The sequence below is a fragment of the Pseudochaenichthys georgianus genome, chromosome 19, assembly GCF_902827115.2.
Source record: "Pseudochaenichthys georgianus chromosome 19, fPseGeo1.2, whole genome shotgun sequence".
In the NCBI taxonomy this organism is placed as follows: domain Eukaryota; kingdom Metazoa; phylum Chordata; class Actinopteri; order Perciformes; family Channichthyidae; genus Pseudochaenichthys; species Pseudochaenichthys georgianus.
Genome location: NC_047521.1, coordinates 1,260,029 through 1,278,938, shown reverse-complemented (window position 1 = coordinate 1,278,938; position 18,910 = coordinate 1,260,029). Strand labels below are relative to the sequence as shown.

The following is an 18,910-nucleotide window of genomic DNA, read 5'->3' as shown; positions in this document are numbered from 1 at the left end:
ATAAAGTCAACATTTCAGTCTTTACTGAGCTGTGTGGGGTTTGTTCAACTTCTAAAAGATGTTTGAATGGTGATATACACAGTGATAGATGTTAAGGACTAACGTTTATAATAAATACATCTGTATTGATTTTAAGATCTTTAGTTCATACAATCATATGTATTGGGATCATTTGTATTAATGTGGACCGGAGGGAGAGGGGGACGAGCAGAAGTTTCACTTTCCTTTTTTATTTCAATTCCAACTTTGGTCCTGAAGAATATGTTTCTCTGTTGTCCACGTTCATAAAGCAAAGCAGCAGCATCAGAGCACGGTGCAGAGTCTCTAGATGAGTTCACAGTAGTCCCTCGTTCTTATTAAACATCCATGTTGTAGTCCGCTGTATAGAAAACTGTGGTTTCCATGGTTTCCCCACAGCAGCAGACGCACATTCAGGACGTCCGCTGGCGCATCATAAACACGTCGGATAGTGAAAGTGCATTCTGATTCTCTAAAGTACAGCAGTCTCTTCTCCTAAGTCCTTTTGAATTCTCCTATCCACTATCCCTTAACCCCGTGACCTTTCACTCAGAGCAGAGGTCAAGGAATAGACGATAGGGTTAGACGATAGGAGCTGATTTTTGGACTATGCGACTGCAGCTATAGCCTCTCTGACCGGACTTTTTTCTTCTTCGTGTGTGATTATTTGACAGATAAGAACCACACAACTGCATTAGCGGCTGCTGTCGCCCTCTGTCGGCCGCCAGCGCAACTTAAATGATAATGTTAAACAATTGTTTTTAAAAGGGCCGGCCGTCAACGGCCCTTGACAACTGGCCGTTCTGTGGTTTTCCAGATTCTACAGACGGCCAGTCCGCCCATGGACATGGCGTTAACATTAATAATGGGTCTGTTCCAAGTGTTCCATTCAGCGCTGACACATATCGAGCACGGAGAATCTCAGGGCTTTGAAATAGCCAAACAACATTTCTTCCAGTCATAATTAATTATATGAATTTAATCTGCTATTAAATAAAGCAAGTCACAATCACAAGAACTCAGAAGTAAACAAACTATAGATTGTTTTTGACACATGGCAGACACATATCTGTACATATCTTAAAGAGCTGAAGTCTGGCAGCCTTGCTGCTTCTAGACTGCACAGCACTGTGTGCTGGAGCTAATGAACATTAGCCTCCAGGCTTCTCATTTAGCTTCTGCAACATATTCTCCATTCATCCATACAGTACAATATTTAAAACTGAAATAGTTATCTTTTGCCACATGGGAGAAATAAAACAGGCTGTAAAGATTGTAAAGAATATTGGCAGTCTATTATGACCCAATGAGATTGTTCTGGCTCTTCAGCAGCGATATGCTCCATTCTGTTATTCAGCTAGCTGCATTGCTAACTGTCTCTGCTTCTAGCAGCTGCCTGCTGCTAGAAGCAGGCTGGGTGGACGCAGAGTCTCTAGGCTGTCAGATGATAACAATTTACTGAATATCTGTGGCACTAACTAAAGGTCAGTCTGAGCTCTACTCCTGTCAGACGGCCTCTCAATATGTGCCCTCTTCCTGCCCTCCTCTTAGCCCTGCCATGATGCCATGAGTGTTCTGAATTGCTGCCAGTTTTTCTGGCTCCATTTCTGGCATACCACCTGCGCTCCCCATCAGCACCTCTATAGCTACCGGCATCACGCGTAGCATGGAATCTGCCATGTCCACAGACATCACTATAGGGCTATATAGAGGACAATGATAACATCATCCCATTCTGAAAACAAACAAACAAACACACACAAAAACAACAATGCAGATAATCAGATGAGAAGTCAGTCCTCTTGCTATTGTGTGGTATATTTTGCAATATCTTTGCAAGGGAATTAGGGAATTCATTTATGACTTTGACTATAAACATTCAGAGGGCATGCATCCAGTGACCTTGAGAACGGGTAGGGCTATGGTGTTTAGCATATGAACAGTTGTTTTTGTATTATCGGCAACAACTTAACACATTGTCATTTGTCCATGTTTATAAGTGCAGCCTCAGTGACACTTACTTGAGTGCAGAGGTTTTATACGTCGTTTTGTAAATCGCCCACTTTTCCCTTGACCTAGGTTATTCATGATTTGTAATGTCTGTTAGTCGCTCATTTAAGTTTCACCTGTGTGTATGAAATGTAGTAGGTAGCATGAAGCTTGGAGGTATATCGTAAACCCAACAGGGTGTCAGCCATTTGGATTTATATGATATCTAATTCTACATCTAGTATTTACATCTCTGACTGCTTCCGTCCAGGTGGAGTGGGAGTCACATCCGCTGGGGTCAGCCGTTCAGACTGAGACACGTGACCACAGGGAAGTATCTGAGTCTGATAGAAGACAAATCCCTGCTGCTGATGGACAAAGAGAAAGCTGATGTCAAGTCTACAGCCTTCTGCTTAAGGTCCTCCAAGGTACAGTCATCATTCACAGCACTGTCATGGCCGTAATGTTCCCTTGCATCTTAAAGCCATCATTACACACTCCCCTGTTCACCATGGCCTGTGACCGCTAACCCCTCACACCCCCTGCTATTGATTCATTTATACTTTATTATTGTCCCTACTTGTTTTTGTGTCTGTCCTTAAACCATGGAAAGTGGCCTTGGGTCCCTTGAAAGGCGCTATAAAAATGTAATCTATTAATATTATTAGTAGTTTAGTCAAGGTCAAGTGCAACCAAGCCTGATTTGGAATGTGGAATAGTAAAAAGGACATTAAAGCAGCCCTGTGCCTCTTATTTAAGTTGTATTTCATATTAATTGCGGTATACATTTTCCCCTCTCTATTTCACTCCCACAGGAAAAGCTGGACCCAGGAGTGAAGAAGGAGGTGGATGGGATGGGTGCTCCTGACATTAAATATGGCGACTCTGTGTGTTACATCCAACATGTCGACACCAGCCTGTGGCTCACATACCAGACTGTTGATGCCAAGTGTGCACGCATGGGGGGTGTACAGAGAAAGGTGCTTGTTGCATTCAACTATACTGCAGGTTTTAATGAAGGTTTTAACAATAGTCTTACAGTATCTTTTCTCATTTCTTTGAAGTATACTATAATTGGATACATTCAGTGTGATAATTAAAGTTGAGGTGAGTTAGAGAGCGTCCTCTTGTTTCAGGCCATCATGCACCATGAGGGCCACATGGACGACGGGCTGACGCTGTCTCGGTCTCAACACGAGGAGAGTCGCTCTGCCAGAGTCATCCGCAGCACTGTGTTCCTGTTCCACCTCTTCATCAGGTGATGACCCCACACACACATCGTAATCATACTGTGAGTTATCGAAGCAAGTAGTTCTGCAAGTGGGTTTAAAATCAAAAGAAGCACGATGATTGTTAATGCCCTGAAACTTAAGCTTAAATATATATTTAATTTTGGCCTCGGTTGACTTGAATATATTTGTTCTTACTGCTTTTCAGGGCTTCCATAAAATCAGACATTTACATGTAAACATTCAACTTACAGTAATGCAGTAAAATGCCATGATGCTGAGGCACAAACATTTTCTACTTCCTACGTATTTTCTACCATATCTTACTTCACATTGCAAACTGAGAAAATGGTCACAACAAAGATTCCTTTCTTAAAAGACAACTCATGTGGAAAAGAAGCAAGAGATAATGCATCAGTCAGCAGAACTCCCTTAACGAGCCTGACAGCCTCCCAACAGCTGCTACTAGTCATCTCCAACCGTCAGCTTAAAAAAGAAGGTGCGATACCGTTCCGATAAATATCAATAATTTCGAACATCGCGGGGAAATTCCTTCGACTCATTTTGAAGTTTTGGGCGAAGCCGGAAGTGACGTCAATGCGGGAACGCTTCACTGTGCGGCGAGAGAGCCAAACACGGACAACGTGTGTTGTCATGCGTAGAAATGGTGAATTACTGAGTTTAGGCACGTTAATAACGTTTTAATGAAGTTGACTACAGTATATTCATATGTGTCAGTGCTTTCATGTCAATTCGGCGACATATGATACATTAAATGATCGTGAGGATGATGATTAAAAATCATTTGTTTGAGCCGGTCTGCATTTCCTGATGAGAAAACAAACCGATGCTTTTTGTAGTTGTACACCAACGTGGATTAAACGTGTGTTTTTTTACCACAATGTTGGGGACATGAATGGATAAAATGCACGGATTATGATTATTGTAAGGGACACTTCTGTGTAGCAATGCAGTGGGAGTCACCGACTCACGAAGGAGACCCAGGACGAGCAGGAGTTCTGATGTCAAACACTGGTAGTTTAATACAAGCATCGGCCCGAGAATTCATATCACAAGTCACAGCAGCAGAAAGTTCTGAGTGCACGGGTGGGTTGTCATGTCAATTCTGAATCACCCTCTCATCAATGTTGACCTTTTAACCAGTTTCCAGGGAGTCCACCCACATATTGGGAGAGGCATCTGGAACACCTGGAGGTACTGAATCACTTATCACTCTATGGCTCTTGTGACCGAGAGTTGACCGGTCATTAAACTGGTAAGGTCAGCAATAGGTGAAACTTCCCATTCCTTCAGACAGATAACAGACTTCGGCTTCGGTCGTAAAACGTCAACAGGCCGAAAGGTCAAATATCTAAAGTAAAGACAAAATTAATCCCTCACAATTATTATTATTATTCCCACTCCGATCGGGACACGAGGTCCACCGTTTCCCCGCAGCGAGGCTCCCCCGTTGACAGTTTACGTGGGCTGGGTGCAGTGGCGGACTGGCCATCGGGACGAATCCCGATGGGCCGGTACCGAAGTGGGCCGGTCGGATAAGTCACTAGCACATCCCCCACTCCCACCGTTGACAATTTACTAGCGGTACCGAAGTGGGCCGGTCGAGAGTCCCATATGATCGCCCATATTGACGCACCTCATTCCTAAACTTCTAACAGATACAACATAAACCGATCCTTCAGCCTCATATGAGCTCTCAGACACGTTCAACATTAACCTGTCATCGCTGTCTGAGCTTGCTGCTGTGTGCGCCGTCGTGCGTTTACATCTGACTGTATATATATAAAGGTTTACATGCAGAAGCTGGGATCCTGGACGGTGCAGCTGGAGCGCTGTGCCCGCAATGACGTCACCCATCATTTGGCGGGACTTGAAGAATCCCAGAGAAGATCCAGAAAATGGTCAACATTGAAGGATTAATGGTTATCAAAGTACAAATATCCAAAATCAGTTCAGTAACGGTTTTCAAGGGGACAATATTTACTCAAATTGATGGGTTTGGATGATGGGGGAAAACCTTGTCACAGCTGGGGTAGGTAAGTTTCAGAAACTGGCTTGAGATACACTTTTTGTTATATTCCATGGAATGCTCTTAAGATATTCATTGCTATCGGGATGTTAAGTGCTTTGACAAAAAATACATACAAAAATATCATCTCTGGAAGCCGTGGCGCTGTAAAAAGCACGACCAATCATCTGAGCCGGCCCGGCTAAAGTAACTGGATGGCCTACCTGCCTGTCAGCCTTCCATCTGGGCACAGACTTATCTCGTACCCTCATTGGTCATGTGCGCGTTGTGTGTGTTGGAGGAGGGGCTCTGTGAGGAAGTGGCAGATTTGTTCCGGCTGTGTATTTTCAGATTCTAGCCACTCGAGCTGGTTTCTCCAAAATGACCTACCCCACCTTTAAGGACATTTAATAAGTATAGACTTTAAATCAGCAATTTAAGGTGAACTGGTTTAAAACGGCATAGGGATTCCATAAACCTCCTTTATATATGACCTTTGGTGGAAATCTGAATCCCAGTGTAATTATTTGTAATGAGGCAAAATGTTCATGATTTAGGTTTGTACTATGAATTCTAATACTCTGTATGCTCCAGGGGTCTGGACACATTAAGGAAAAAGGGGAAGGGCTCCAGTCTCGATCTTCTAATAGACTCGGTCAGTCTGAGTCTGCAGGATCTGATTGGCTACTTCCAACCGCCTGGAGATCATCTGGAACATGAAGACAAGCAGAACCGCCTGAGAGCTCTGAAGAACCGGCAGAACCTCTTTCAGGAAGAGGTAGTGTGTGTGTGTGTGTGTGTGTGTGTGTGTGTGTGTGTGTGTGTGTGTGTGTGTGTGTGTGTGTGTGTGTGTGTGTGTGTGTGTGTGTGTACCCATGAATTGACCCATCAAGTGGGATTTCTTTTTACATGACATGTCACTTGTTGGGCTTTAATCCAAAGCGACTTACATACCCAATACTGTGGGGTGAAGTGTCTCAGAGACACAACGACATGCTGACTGCAGTGGGGTTTGAACCTGTGACCTCCTGATCTGAACACCAGATGTTTAATAACTATACAAGGTCACACACAGCCTACTGTTCCACTCACAGTCACATGTGACATTAGGATTATGCCATGACACGTCCCTTATTGACACTTCATTGAAAGTCCCATAACATGGTTGTTTTATCAGTCACTGTCTTTTAATCATGGATCAATGTTTTCTCTGTATATATGTCAGGAGGTTTTCTTAATCAGTTATTTTTAAAGATAACATTTTAAAATATATCACACGTAAAACCTTTATGTCTCAACTGAGCTATAAGGATACTGTGTCATTTGCATCAATACCAGTGTTCTGGTACTGTGATCTACATTCCTCACGCGGACAGTGCACATGTTGGGTCAGTGTGTCGAGAGTCCTCAAGACTACCAAGTGTTTCAGAGTGTAGCCTTTCTCTCCTTTACCTGCAGCTGTGAAGGTACTGCCATGCTCTCTGTGTCTCTTGTCCACATCATCTCCATAAGGATGTGCATCACAATCTGCCAGTGAATGCATCCCTCTGTGTGTGTGTGTGTGTGTGTGTGTGTGTGTGTGTGTGTGTGTGTGTGTGTGTGTGTGTGTGTGTGTGTGTGTGTGTGTGTGTGTGTGTGTGTGTGTGTGTGTGTGTGTGTGTGTGTGTGTGTGTGTGTGTGTGTGTGTGTGTGTGTGTGTGTGTGTGTGTGTGTGTGTGTGTGTGTGTGTGTGCAGGGCATGGTCAGCCTGGTGCTGGAGTGCATCGACCGTCTCCACGGCTACAGCAGTGCAGCTCATTTCGCTGAGGCCGTAGGAAGAGAGGCTGGAGAGGCCTGGAGCTCCATCCTCAACTCCCTCTACCAGCTACTGGGTACACGCACGCACGTGCACACACACACACACACACACACACACACACACACACACACACACACACACACACACACACACACACTGGAAACAACATTATTGCAACACATTTCTACCATCCTTAGCCTGATTTTACAAAGTGCTGTAAGTAATGAAAATAAACACAATTGAAATTCATATCGTATTTACCGTTGTACTTTAATTTCTTATGCATAAATCAACGTTTGTTGAGTAAATAAATCAACAAATGTAGTTTTGTAATAGTCTTTTTATTTTACCCTCTCATGTTTGTTTAACTAACTTCATTTCTTTAACTTTCTTTAGGTTTCGTTAAAGTTGTTTTAATTCTACTTTATATTTTATTATTTAATTTCATTCTTAAAAGGAGCAACTGCCATGAAACTGAATTCCCTACAGGAACATTAAAGTGTTCTGGTTTTGATAGTGATATCACTTAAATGTTGTCTAAGTGGAAAGATTAGGTTACAAATCAATAGTGTTGTAATGAGGGGACGGAGATGAACAAGGACATAGGAATAGAGAGAAGTGTCTGCAGCGATGTGGTTACCGTCCTCCTCTCCTGTCTCCTCAGCGGCACTGATCCGAGGGAACAGGAAGAACTGTGCTCAGTTCTCTGGCTCTTTGGACTGGCTCATCAGCAGACTGGAGAGACTGGAGGCCTCTTCTGGTAGGTCAGCATATCTCTATGGAAACAGTGATAATGTTGCAGGTGAAAGACCTCTGGTCATTATTGTGAATATGTTATAGGGGCAGAAAGCCAATCTGTTTTTGACGAGTTGAGATTGTATAGTTCTGCAGACTGATTGGATCCTTACCTACTCTTTCCATTGTAATATCATATTGCACCATTCCAACACTGAGGCGCACAGCTGACTGGTTGTGAGTCACTAAAGCTCTTTGTGACTTACTCATAGAATATAAGAGTCTTGACCAGTCAGAAGTTCTAAGGATGATTTGTGAATATGGACCCTAGTGTAAATGCTTTCTGTACACATGCAGACTTCGTTCTTACTCGACATGTGTTGTACTTCTAGGTATACTCGAGGTGCTTCACTGCGTGCTGGTGGAGAGTCCTGAGGCACTGAACATAATCAAAGAGGGACACATCAAATCCATTATATCTCTGCTGGACAAGCATGGGCGTAACTACAAGGTACAGACACCTACTCGGTCCGCATTGTGTACGTAGACATGTGCAGTTTATGTGTACAAGTTCCCATGGATAGTCGTGTGTGGTGTGAAGCGCTCCCAGCAGTCTGTGGGCCGACCCGGAGGCAGAGAGGACAGACAGAAGAACAGAGCAGCGATTTCAACATTTAGTCATGTTTCTTAACTCTGTCAAATAGAACATAGTGTGTTAAATTCCTGAAAGGCACTCAGGGCCAGATAACAACAGACATTCCTCAAGACAAAGGAATAGAGCTGAATCACTCAAACCCATCAAGAGTCCTGCACGTCAATCTGTGTGTGCTGGATGTTATGTGTGTTGGTATTGTAACAGTAATGTATTTTAAAACACTGACATATCTGGCTTGTGTGTACCGTCCAGGTTCTGGATGTGTTGTGTTCTCTGTGTGTGTGTCACGGTGTGGCAGTGCGCTCCAACCAGCACCTGATCTGTGACAACCTGCTGCCAGGGAGGGACCTGCTGCTGCAGACACGCCTGATCAACCACGTAAGCAGGTATACACACACACGCACACACACACACACACACACACACACACACACACACACACACACACACACACACACACACACACACACACACACACACACGCTAAAAACGAGATGATTACAACACATTCTACAGTGCATGACATTAAGGATTTTGGGAGATCTAAGCTGATGTACAGATGGCCCTGAGCCCAATAGAGATTGCCCTGAAAAATGCGCGCGGACGAAATGACACACGAAGGGTTTAGGGGGCCTCCCCCTAGAAAATGTAGATGTTTGCAGGTCTTAGATGCTGTCTGGTGCATTCTCTAGACTGAATTATAAGATGAACCACCACAATATTATATTGTACAATTGTATTCTTCATTTCACTTGTTTGTTTGTTCTTGTTTGTGTTTGCTCGCTTGCATGCCCTGCATAGCTATAAGAAATATTTAAGTTGTTGGTCAAGACACTCCATCTGATGAAGGCAAACGCCTTCCCAGATGGAAACAAGTAGAAAACATTACATTCAGTTATAACTGCCAAAGCAAACATTATTTACACTATTATGGCCCCTGTTAAAAATGCTTGTAATGTTATCTACTGTAAGTTGGTCCAACGAATGCCTCCTCATCCGGAAGCTGACCGAGCAGACCCGAGCAGCTATCACGCGAGCTGCATGATACTGGCATAATAGATTGCCCGATCGGGCACCCAGCAGGTGAGGCTTCATTGCCCGAGCTAGATACTAGATGGCCCCGGGCCCTCGGGCAATCCTTAATGTCGAGCCCTGTCCTATTATCTTAAACCTGGTCTTTAACTTATTATTTTTAATTAAAAACAATCATTCTATTTGGTATTAAACATTTTATTTCTCACGTTTGATATAAATATATTTGTTTTATTTAGCATCTTTTTATTGCACATCTTACTTCCACTTCTTATCTTTATACATATTTATATAAAATGTTCTTTATGTTTCATTGTATTAGCAACTGTCATGGATCCCAATTCCCTACAGGATATTAGAGTACTCTGATAATATGAATGAATAAGAGCTTATGATGACCACAGTAAAACAAAAAACGCTACAAAAATAACAAACAACGACAAATCCTGAGGTCATGTTCAGTCCGATCATTGACAGCCTCTCATCTGCTTCATCTCCCTACAGCATGCGTCCCAACATCTTCCTGGGTGTCAGTGACGGCTCCGCTCAGTACAGGAAGTGGTACTACGAGCTGATCGTGGATCAGGCGCTGCCGTTTGTCACAGCGGAGGCTTCTCACCTCAGAGTGGGCTGGGCCAACACCAGCGGCTACGCTCCCTACCCCAGTGGGGGCGAGGGGTGGGGGGGCAACGGGGTGGGCGATGACCTTTACTCCTATGGCTTTGATGGTCTCCATCTCTGGTCAGGTGGGGTCTGTGTGTGTGTGTGTGTGTGTGTGTGTGTGTGTGTGTGTGTGTGTGTGTGTGTGTGTGTGTGTGTGTGTGTGTGTGTGTGTGTGTGTGTGTGTGTGTGTTTGTATTGAAAGAGATGACGGTAACACAAATAGGTTTGGCTAGGGGACATCTTTTCTGAACAGCTTAGGAAAGGCTAATTATAAAACTGCATACCAAGAAGAAGCATTCACTGCACATAGTCTGTTGTTAATTATTCACACAACACATTTGATGCCACACTTATGGTGTATTGTTTTCGACTGAACAAGTGGCTGAAGGATTATAGTATACGGTGGAAGTTCTCCAGTTAAATGCAGACTTAACTCAGTAACGTAAACCGTATAGCCCTGGGCTGATTTGAACCCTGGGTTATTCTTAATGTGTGCATGAAAAAGGCTCTGAGCTTACTCTTAGCGATCACATGATTGATGCAGTGTTTAAAGGTCTTCCATGAGATGACTTTCAAACAGATGTCCATAAAGAAGCTTTGAAATGGGACATTAATCATTCAGATGCTCACATGTTGCATGCTCAAAGTGAACCTGTGTTCTCTGTGCAGGCAGCATCGCACGGACTGTCAGCTCACCCAACCAGCACGTCCTGAGTGCCGAGGACGTGGTGAGCTGCTGCCTGGACCTCAGCGTGCCCAGCATCTCCTTCAGGATCAACGGCCAGCCGGTGCAAGGCATGTTCGAGAACTTCAACTCTGACGGCCTCTTCTTCCCTGTGGCCAGCTTCTCTGCCGGAGTCAAGTCAGTGCTTCACTGAAAACACTTACAGTACACTTGTTCCCACCCCTCATGGCAGAGCTTATATTGTTGGACCATTAAACATAAAACTAAAGATTCAAAAAAGACGGTAGATTACCTTTTTGCAGAATACATACTCACCTTTACACTTAGGATAACAGGCTACACATCTGTTAATTATTATCCAGATGAACAATTATTTTCTTATTTCCTGCTAATTATATTAGGGGATTAGTGCATTTCTTCATTTGGTATATAGTATTTGTATCTAAAAGTTTTTTTTGTACATATATACATTTTTTCCTATACAATATTCATTCAAGTGAACCTACTTGGTGTTGTGGTTGAACAGCATGTCTTCTTTGGTGTTAAGGACATTAAATTAAACCAATGTATCAACGTTGAAATCATACTCCTTCTGAACCCTATCTCTCCTCCTGTCACCTGTCCACTGCAGGGTGCGCTTCCTCCTGGGGGGTCGGCATGGGGAGTTCAAGTTCCTCCCTCCTCCGGGCTATGCCCCCTGCTTTGAGGCAGTGCTGCCCAGGGAGAAGCTGAAGCTGGAGGCCAGTCAGGACCAGACTGCAGCCAGAGACCTGCTGGGTCCCACCCTCACCATGAGCCAGGCAGCGTTCACCCCCACCCCTGTGGACACCAGCCAGGTATTCACACCATAATCACATATTAAAATAAATCAAAGCATGTTAATCATTGCCTTACTATGAGATGCTATTTCATCCTGCTTCATTTAGGGTGTGTGTGTGTGTGTGTGTGTGTGTGTGTGTGTGTTTGTAGATTGTGCTGCCCCCTCACTTGGAGCGGATCAGAGAGAAGCTTGCAGAGAACATCCATGAGCTGTGGGTGATGAACAAGATAGAGCTGGGCTGGACGTACGGGGCAGTGAGTATCAGACAGAGAGATCAGCACTCATTACACGCCTATTTCTGTTTGATATTTGTCTGATGGAAATGTCACATGTTGATCTCAGGTTTCAATAAGTAAATAAGCACTCTAAACATTACATTGCATTTAGCTGACGCTTTTATCCAAAGCGACTTACAATAAGTACATTCGACCAGGAAGACACAACCTTGAAGAAAACAGAATCATAAAGTCCATCAGGTTTCATAGAGCCAAGTATTTCAAGTGCTACTCAACTGGCTTTAGAGAAGCCAGTCCTTTATTAGTATATAAGTGCTCTGTTAGCAGTTATTTGTTAGTAATTCTATCGCTCGAGGTGGAGTCGAAAGAGATGAGTTTTCAGTCTGCGCCGGAAGGTGTGTAAGCTTTCTGCTGTCCTGATGTCAATGGGAGCTCATTCCACCATCTTGGAGCCAGGATAGCAAACCCACGTGTTTCTGCTGATGGGAACTTGGGTCCCCCTCGCAGCGAGGGTGCAGCGAGTCGTTTGGCTGACGCAGAGCGGAGTGCACGTGCTGGGGTGTACGGTTTCACCATGTCCTGGATGGAGGAAGGGCCAGATCCATTCGCAGCATGGTACGCTAGTACCAGTGTCTTGAAGTGGATTCTAGCAGTTACCGGAAGCCAGTGGAGGGAGCGGAGGAGCGGAGTGGTGTTTTCTGGGTCAGCTGGGGACGTATCTTCCTGAACACAAAACAACTCTGAATGAAATGCATTCAGATACATGTAAAAGCTACACAAGGTTACATATGCAGAGAAATACATGTATATTATATATACATATTTGCACACATATTTGTATATGTTTATATACATTTCTTTTTATATTCTGGATTGTGGGTATTTCGATCTCTCTGTCTGTACACACAAACTGGAAGATTGAACTTTGACTTTGACTAAATGAAAGGCAGGCCTTCTTCCACTAAGCTGTAATACACGTGTCATGTGAGTATCATCTCCTATGCTCACAGGAATGATATCAATGAAACAATAAGGTTGAGAATAAACCAATGAGTGGGTTCAGATCAGTCTGTATGCTGGACATCCTTGTTCCTGTTCCCTGTGCTCACACAATAATCAGAAACTACATTTATAATTTCACCAGCTGTTTCCTCCTTTTATGATAAACGTGTATCTGAACATTGTGGATGAATACTGTATAAAGTAAAGACCATCATTTTTTACCAAATACAATTAAACTGAAGATAAAATGTATTAAATGTTATAATTAATTCAGATTAAAGCCTCAATAGCAAATTAAGTTTTAGAAATCTTTCAATGCAGCCTGTAAGAGAACACAAATCAGTCTTCTTGTGTTTATTATCCAACTGTGCAGCTCATTGTGTTTTCACAGCAGCAACATCGCACCATGTGCTAAATCTGTCTCTCAGTACATCTGCTTTCAGGTCTGAATGAGACGACAGCACTAAGAGCCTGCTCATTAGCTACTCATCTGTGCTCTGCACATCAGAGATTACACCACTCTGTTTCCACAGAAACTGTATCTCCCTGTCCTGACGTGGGGGTGGAGGGAGCAGAGTGGAACCAAATGCAGAACACGTGAGCATTTAACAGATAATACCTTTCTAGACAAGGCAAGGCAAAACAGGACAGAACGTCATGATCACTTACAAAGGACTACAAGGATCTGACCAAGACTAACAGAAAGCAGGACTGAGATACAAGCTAAATCAGTGAGGCACTAAAGTGCAGGTGTACCCAGAGGAATAGAGCAACTAAGTACATTTACTCAAGTGCTGTACTGAAGTACAATTTTGAGGGATTTGTACTTGAGTATTTCAATGTCTTTGTTCTAGTCTTAATGATGTGAGACTAGTCTTAAATCAGACTTTAGTTCCACCTGGAGTAAATCCACCAGCTACCCTGCAGTCTACAAAGTCATTCAGACTCGCTGCACCTTCACCAGCTTTGAGAACACTTTCAGGATCAATCATTATAAAACATATCATATATATTATTCTGAAATGGACCAATCTGCACAATGACTACTTTTACTGTCACTACTTTAAGTATATTTTGATGCTAATACTTTGCTACTTTTACTTGAGTAACATTTGATTGCAGGAATTGTACTTAGTGTCAGTGTACAGTGTAACAGAGTATTCCTACACTCTGGTACTTCTACTTTTACTTTAGATCTGAGTACTTCTTCCACCTCTGACAGGGGGTTAGGTGATTACATACTATGTATTATTATTATATTATATATATATATATATATATATATATATTACAGGATATCGGTATCGATGGTACTGCACTCAGGTGGCTCCAGTCCTACCTCTCCGACAGATCCCACTTCATCTCCCTCAACAACCACTCCTCTGCCACAGCTTCAGTCACCCAAGGTGTTCCCCAAGGTTCAGTACTCGGGCCCCTCCTCTTCATCATCTACATCCTCCCCCTTGGTCAGATTCTCCGGCAATACAACTTGGACTTTCACTGTTACGCTGACGACACACAGATTTACCTCAGCACCAAATCCCCCCACAACCCCCCCCCCCCCCTCACCCACATCGAATCCTGTGTGACTGCAATCAAATCCTGGATGCAACACAACTTCCTCAAACTCAACAGCAATAAAACGGAACTCCTCCTCATCGGCTCCAAATCCACCCTCAGCAAAACCCCCAACCTGACAGTCACCATTGATGGCACCCCTGTTTCCCCCTCCACCCAGGCACGCAACCGTGGCGTTATATTTGACCCCACCCTCTCCCTCGAGCCCCACATCCGTCAAGTTGTAAAAACCTCATTTTTCCACCTCCGCAATATTGCCAAACTCCGTCCCTCTCTCACCCGCCCTGCAGCTGAGCGACTCATTCACGCCTTCATCTCCTCCCGCCTTGACTATTGCAACTCACTCCTCTACGGCATCAGCTCTACATCCCTCAGTGGACTCCAGCGTGTCCAGAACGCAGCCGCCAGACTCCTCACCCACACCAAATCATGGCATCACATCACCCCGGTCCTCAAAGAACTCCACTGGCTCCCCGTTTCACACCGCATCCACTACAAACTCCTGGTCCTCACTTTCAAAGCCCTCCACCATCTGGCCCCCCCTACCTCACTGACCTCCTCATCCTCTACCAACCACCCCGGTCCCTCAGATCCACCCCGGTCTCTCAGATCCACCCCGGTCCCTCAGATCCACCTCAGCCGGTTTGCTTTCCATCCCCAAGGCCAAACTCCGGAGCTTCGGGGACAGAGCCTTCTCTGGAACTCCCTCCCCCAAGACATCCGTGAGTCTGAGTCCCTCACCCTGTTCCAGTCCCGCCTCAAAACCCACATCTTCAACTCTGTATCCATAAGCCCCCCCCCCCCCTCTCAACCAACTTCCTCCTGACTGCTTTTCTGTTTTGTTTTGTTTCTTTGTTTCTTTTTAGTTTTGTTTTAGTTTTGTTTGTCTACCCTCCCTCCCAAATGTAAAGCGTCTTTGGGTTCAAGAAAAGCGCTATAGAAATATAATTTATTATTATTATACTAATTGAAGTAGGTGAAATTAATAAGGCCAGGAAAGACAATAAAACAGGCAGGAAAAAAGAGGAAGTAAAAATCTGTTACAGATAAAAGAACATGTGAGGTTCCGTTTATTTTCATTATCAACCACTGCATGTGTTCAAGTACACCTCCTTCACAGGCTGAGGCTGAATGTGTACCTTAAGGTCATTACAGTGTGTTTTAAATACAGCGTTTCCCAGTCTCTGCAGTCATTTGTCAAACCATCCAGTCAGTCCGTTTCACCCACCTCCGCCTCAGCCCCAAGAGGGTCATCAGTTGCTGCCCAGTTCTATGGCAGTATATTCAGAAACTACAAATCCCAAACACTCAGAAGTGAAACGTATTAGAGAACAGGGTTATTGACGTAACTCCAGTTCTACTTTGACTCCATTCCTCCAGGCGTCCCGTGGTTCTCTGTGTCCTGAGAGCGGTGCCACACAGCAGGCTCTCTTTCTGCCCTAACCGTTGCTCTTTCTTTTCCGTGTGATTCAGGTACGAGACGATAACAAGCGGCAACACCCCTGTCTGGTCGAGTTCTCAAAGCTTCCTGAACAAGAACGCAGCTACAACTTACAGATGTCTCTGGAGACTCTCAAGTAATATATCAGACATTAAATAACAATGAATTTAAATGTTGACCTGTGCCACCATTAACACGTTATACTTGTACTGTACATTAGCAAATGATGTTCTGTGGACCAGGCAGTTGACTCACCGATTAGTGTCTGTGCAGTATACAGAAGGCATGGTGATGGTTACATGCCTGTGTCAGCATTAAACACCTGACCACTACATCACCTGTTTAGTGATGTGTATTTGTTTGTGTTACAGAACTCTCCTGGCCTTGGGTTGCCATGTTAGCCTTGCAGATGAACACGCTGTAGAGAAAGTCAAGAGCATGAAGCTGTCACAAACGTAAGTCACCCAACATCAGTATGATAAAGAAATAAGTAATGCCAATAAGTCCAAGGTGGGATTCTTCTTGATGCTAATCTATCCGTGCAGCTATGAGTTGTCCGGCGGGTATAAACCTGCTCCTCTGGACCTGAGCCACATCAAACTGACGTCCACCCAGGAGGCCATGGTGGACAGACTGGCTGAGAACGCACACAACGTCTGGGCACGGGATCGCATCCGCCAGGGCTGGACCTATGGCATTCAACAGGTAAGAGACGGTTACACAGTATCTTAATACTGAGCGCTTAGTTTGGATTTGGTGCTACATTTTAAGAATGTTTACCACTTGTAAACTGTCAGACAATTGCTAATAAATACCTGCAAATAAAACATAACATATAAACACCTTTAGAAAGACCAAGGAAACATTAAAGTTGTTATTTGGTATCCCAAACATTTTGGCCTCCTTTTTTTGGCAATTGGACGGCGAAAAACTTTGGTTTGGAACGTTTATTGTTTACAATAGGAGAGCCATACCTCTTTCAGGCCCTAGGTCTCTAGTGTTTCAGATGTAACGTTTCATATAACTGGGATAATCCTAGAGGCAACGTCATTTTCAGAAAGTAAGTTCAGTTTCAAACAATTGCACAAATAACTGTTGAAAAACTGCATGTTTTTATCCGAGCATTGCATGGGATTAGCATGGAGTTGACATTGCCAGCACACTCTCAGAAGGGGTTAATGACTGTTGCCTATAGGCTGCTCAGCAATGGTCCTAAGGGAGGGGTGAACACTGCTGTTTCACTTTTGTACCCTGCACTGCGTTCCTATAAAGTAAATGGTTGTTTACTTTTATTTTTCTGGCTTGGGACTCTTTCCAGGATGTGAAGAACCGTAGAAACCCCCGCCTGGTGCCCTACGTCCTGCTGGATGAGAGGACCAAGAAGTCCAACAAAGACAGTCTGAGGGAGGCCGTCAGGACTCTGCTGGGATATGGATACAACCTGGAAGCTCCAGACCAGGACCACGGTGAGACCCTTCACTGACTTATCATTCAACAACATCAATATCTTTTCTTTGTATCATTTGTTTGTTCCGTGGGAAAATGACTTCATTTATTATTCAAAATAACCGCATTATGATCATTCGTATTGTTTCCATGACGATGAGGTACCCAGGTTATTCCTCGTCAGGTTTCTGACTTCCCGTCCCTGCTTTCTTTTTACCCAGCGGCTCAGTCTGACCCCAGCATCATGTCTGCTGAGAAGTTCCGCATTTACAGAGCAGAAAAAACCTACTGTGTCAATGCTGGGAAGTGGTACTTTGAGCTGGAGGTAAGAAGAGGCATGTTAGTAGATATGAACTTTCAGGTTATAACAAAGTGTTGTTCTTAACTTAATAGTCTTCACAACACTGTTCAGACTGCGTTCTACTCACTAAACCAACCATTAGTGTCAAATGTCTCCACACTCTTTTACTGGTCCTGAGACATACCCGTCTCCTGATTGTCCTGCAGGTATTATCAGCAGGAGAGATGAGGGTGGGCTGGGCCAGGCCAGGGTGCCTCCCGGACCAGGAGCTGGGGTCTGATGACCAGGCCTTTGTATTTGATGGCTTTAAGGTAACTGGGCTTTTCTGGAGTTTCTGGCACTGCACGCGTGAGGGAAACTTGTGCAGCGATGCAGAGTCAGGACTCAGAGAGACAGAGGAGAGCTGGAGCTTTGATGTCAAACACTGGTAGTTTATTACAAGTCAACGGCCGGAGAATTCATATCACAAGTCACAGCAGCAAAAGGTTCTGACTGCACGGGTGGGTTGTCATGGCAACTCTGATCAGCCTCTCTCTCTAGTTCTAGTTTACAGAGAGTTAATCAGCATATAGGGGGAGGCGTGAACATCTGTGGAGCTAGAGGAGATATCCCCCAACTAGAAATACTCATCACTTGTCAGTGGTGTTTAGAAGCCAGCATCCTCATAGTCGTTAACCCTCCCTCTGCCCTGTAGCCTAGGTCAAGCTGTACAACCTAGTATCAACATACGGCTGCACAACACATTCCTTACGGAAGATACGGAGCAGGGCTGATCGTAAATGTAAACACTCAGTGAATGTTAAATATCTTAGGAGTAAGGAAGAATTATTATTTGACACTTAGGAAGAGAGAAGAAATATTCTCTAACAGCACTGAATACATTTTCCTATTTTAAAATATTGTCCAAATAGGTATTAATGGGGAAGGTTTTGTCTCTCTCAGGTCCAGCGCTGGCACCAGGGCAACGAGCACTTTGGGCGCGCCTGGCAGACAGGGGACGTGATGGGCTGCATGGTGGACCTGAACGAACACACCATGATGTTCACACACAACGGAGAAGTGCTGCTGGATGACTCCGGGTCGGAGCTGGCCTTCAAGGACTTTGACGTTGGTGAAGGTCAGTGCTGCATTAGAGAAGAACTTGCAGCCCGACTCACAACAAGGACCACCGTCAAACTATTGAGCAGTTTCCATCTGGCTTTTCTACTACTATGTTACCCCTTTCCAAACAAGAGTCGTGTCACACGTGACCT

The 18,910-nt window shown here is 44.2% G+C and overlaps 1 protein-coding gene across 1 annotated transcript in view; it reads left to right on the top strand.

Moving 5' to 3' along the window:
* The window catches only part of ryr2a (ryanodine receptor 2a (cardiac)), a 321,872-nt gene that overhangs the window by 133,557 nt on the left and 169,405 nt on the right, over positions 1-18,910 (top strand). The window contains exons 11-29 of the mRNA XM_034107043.2: positions 2,279-2,435; positions 2,823-2,987; positions 3,144-3,265; positions 5,860-6,043; positions 7,001-7,136; positions 7,728-7,823; positions 8,191-8,309; positions 8,706-8,839; positions 9,990-10,231; positions 10,818-11,010; positions 11,465-11,669; positions 11,803-11,907; positions 15,943-16,046; positions 16,282-16,365; positions 16,456-16,615; positions 17,229-17,376; positions 17,578-17,681; positions 17,864-17,968; positions 18,600-18,774. Of these exons, the coding sequence (XP_033962934.1) occupies positions 2,279-2,435; positions 2,823-2,987; positions 3,144-3,265; positions 5,860-6,043; positions 7,001-7,136; positions 7,728-7,823; positions 8,191-8,309; positions 8,706-8,839; positions 9,990-10,231; positions 10,818-11,010; positions 11,465-11,669; positions 11,803-11,907; positions 15,943-16,046; positions 16,282-16,365; positions 16,456-16,615; positions 17,229-17,376; positions 17,578-17,681; positions 17,864-17,968; positions 18,600-18,774 (2,738 nt within the window). The remainder of the gene's footprint in view (positions 1-2,278; positions 2,436-2,822; positions 2,988-3,143; positions 3,266-5,859; positions 6,044-7,000; positions 7,137-7,727; positions 7,824-8,190; positions 8,310-8,705; positions 8,840-9,989; positions 10,232-10,817; positions 11,011-11,464; positions 11,670-11,802; positions 11,908-15,942; positions 16,047-16,281; positions 16,366-16,455; positions 16,616-17,228; positions 17,377-17,577; positions 17,682-17,863; positions 17,969-18,599; positions 18,775-18,910) is intronic.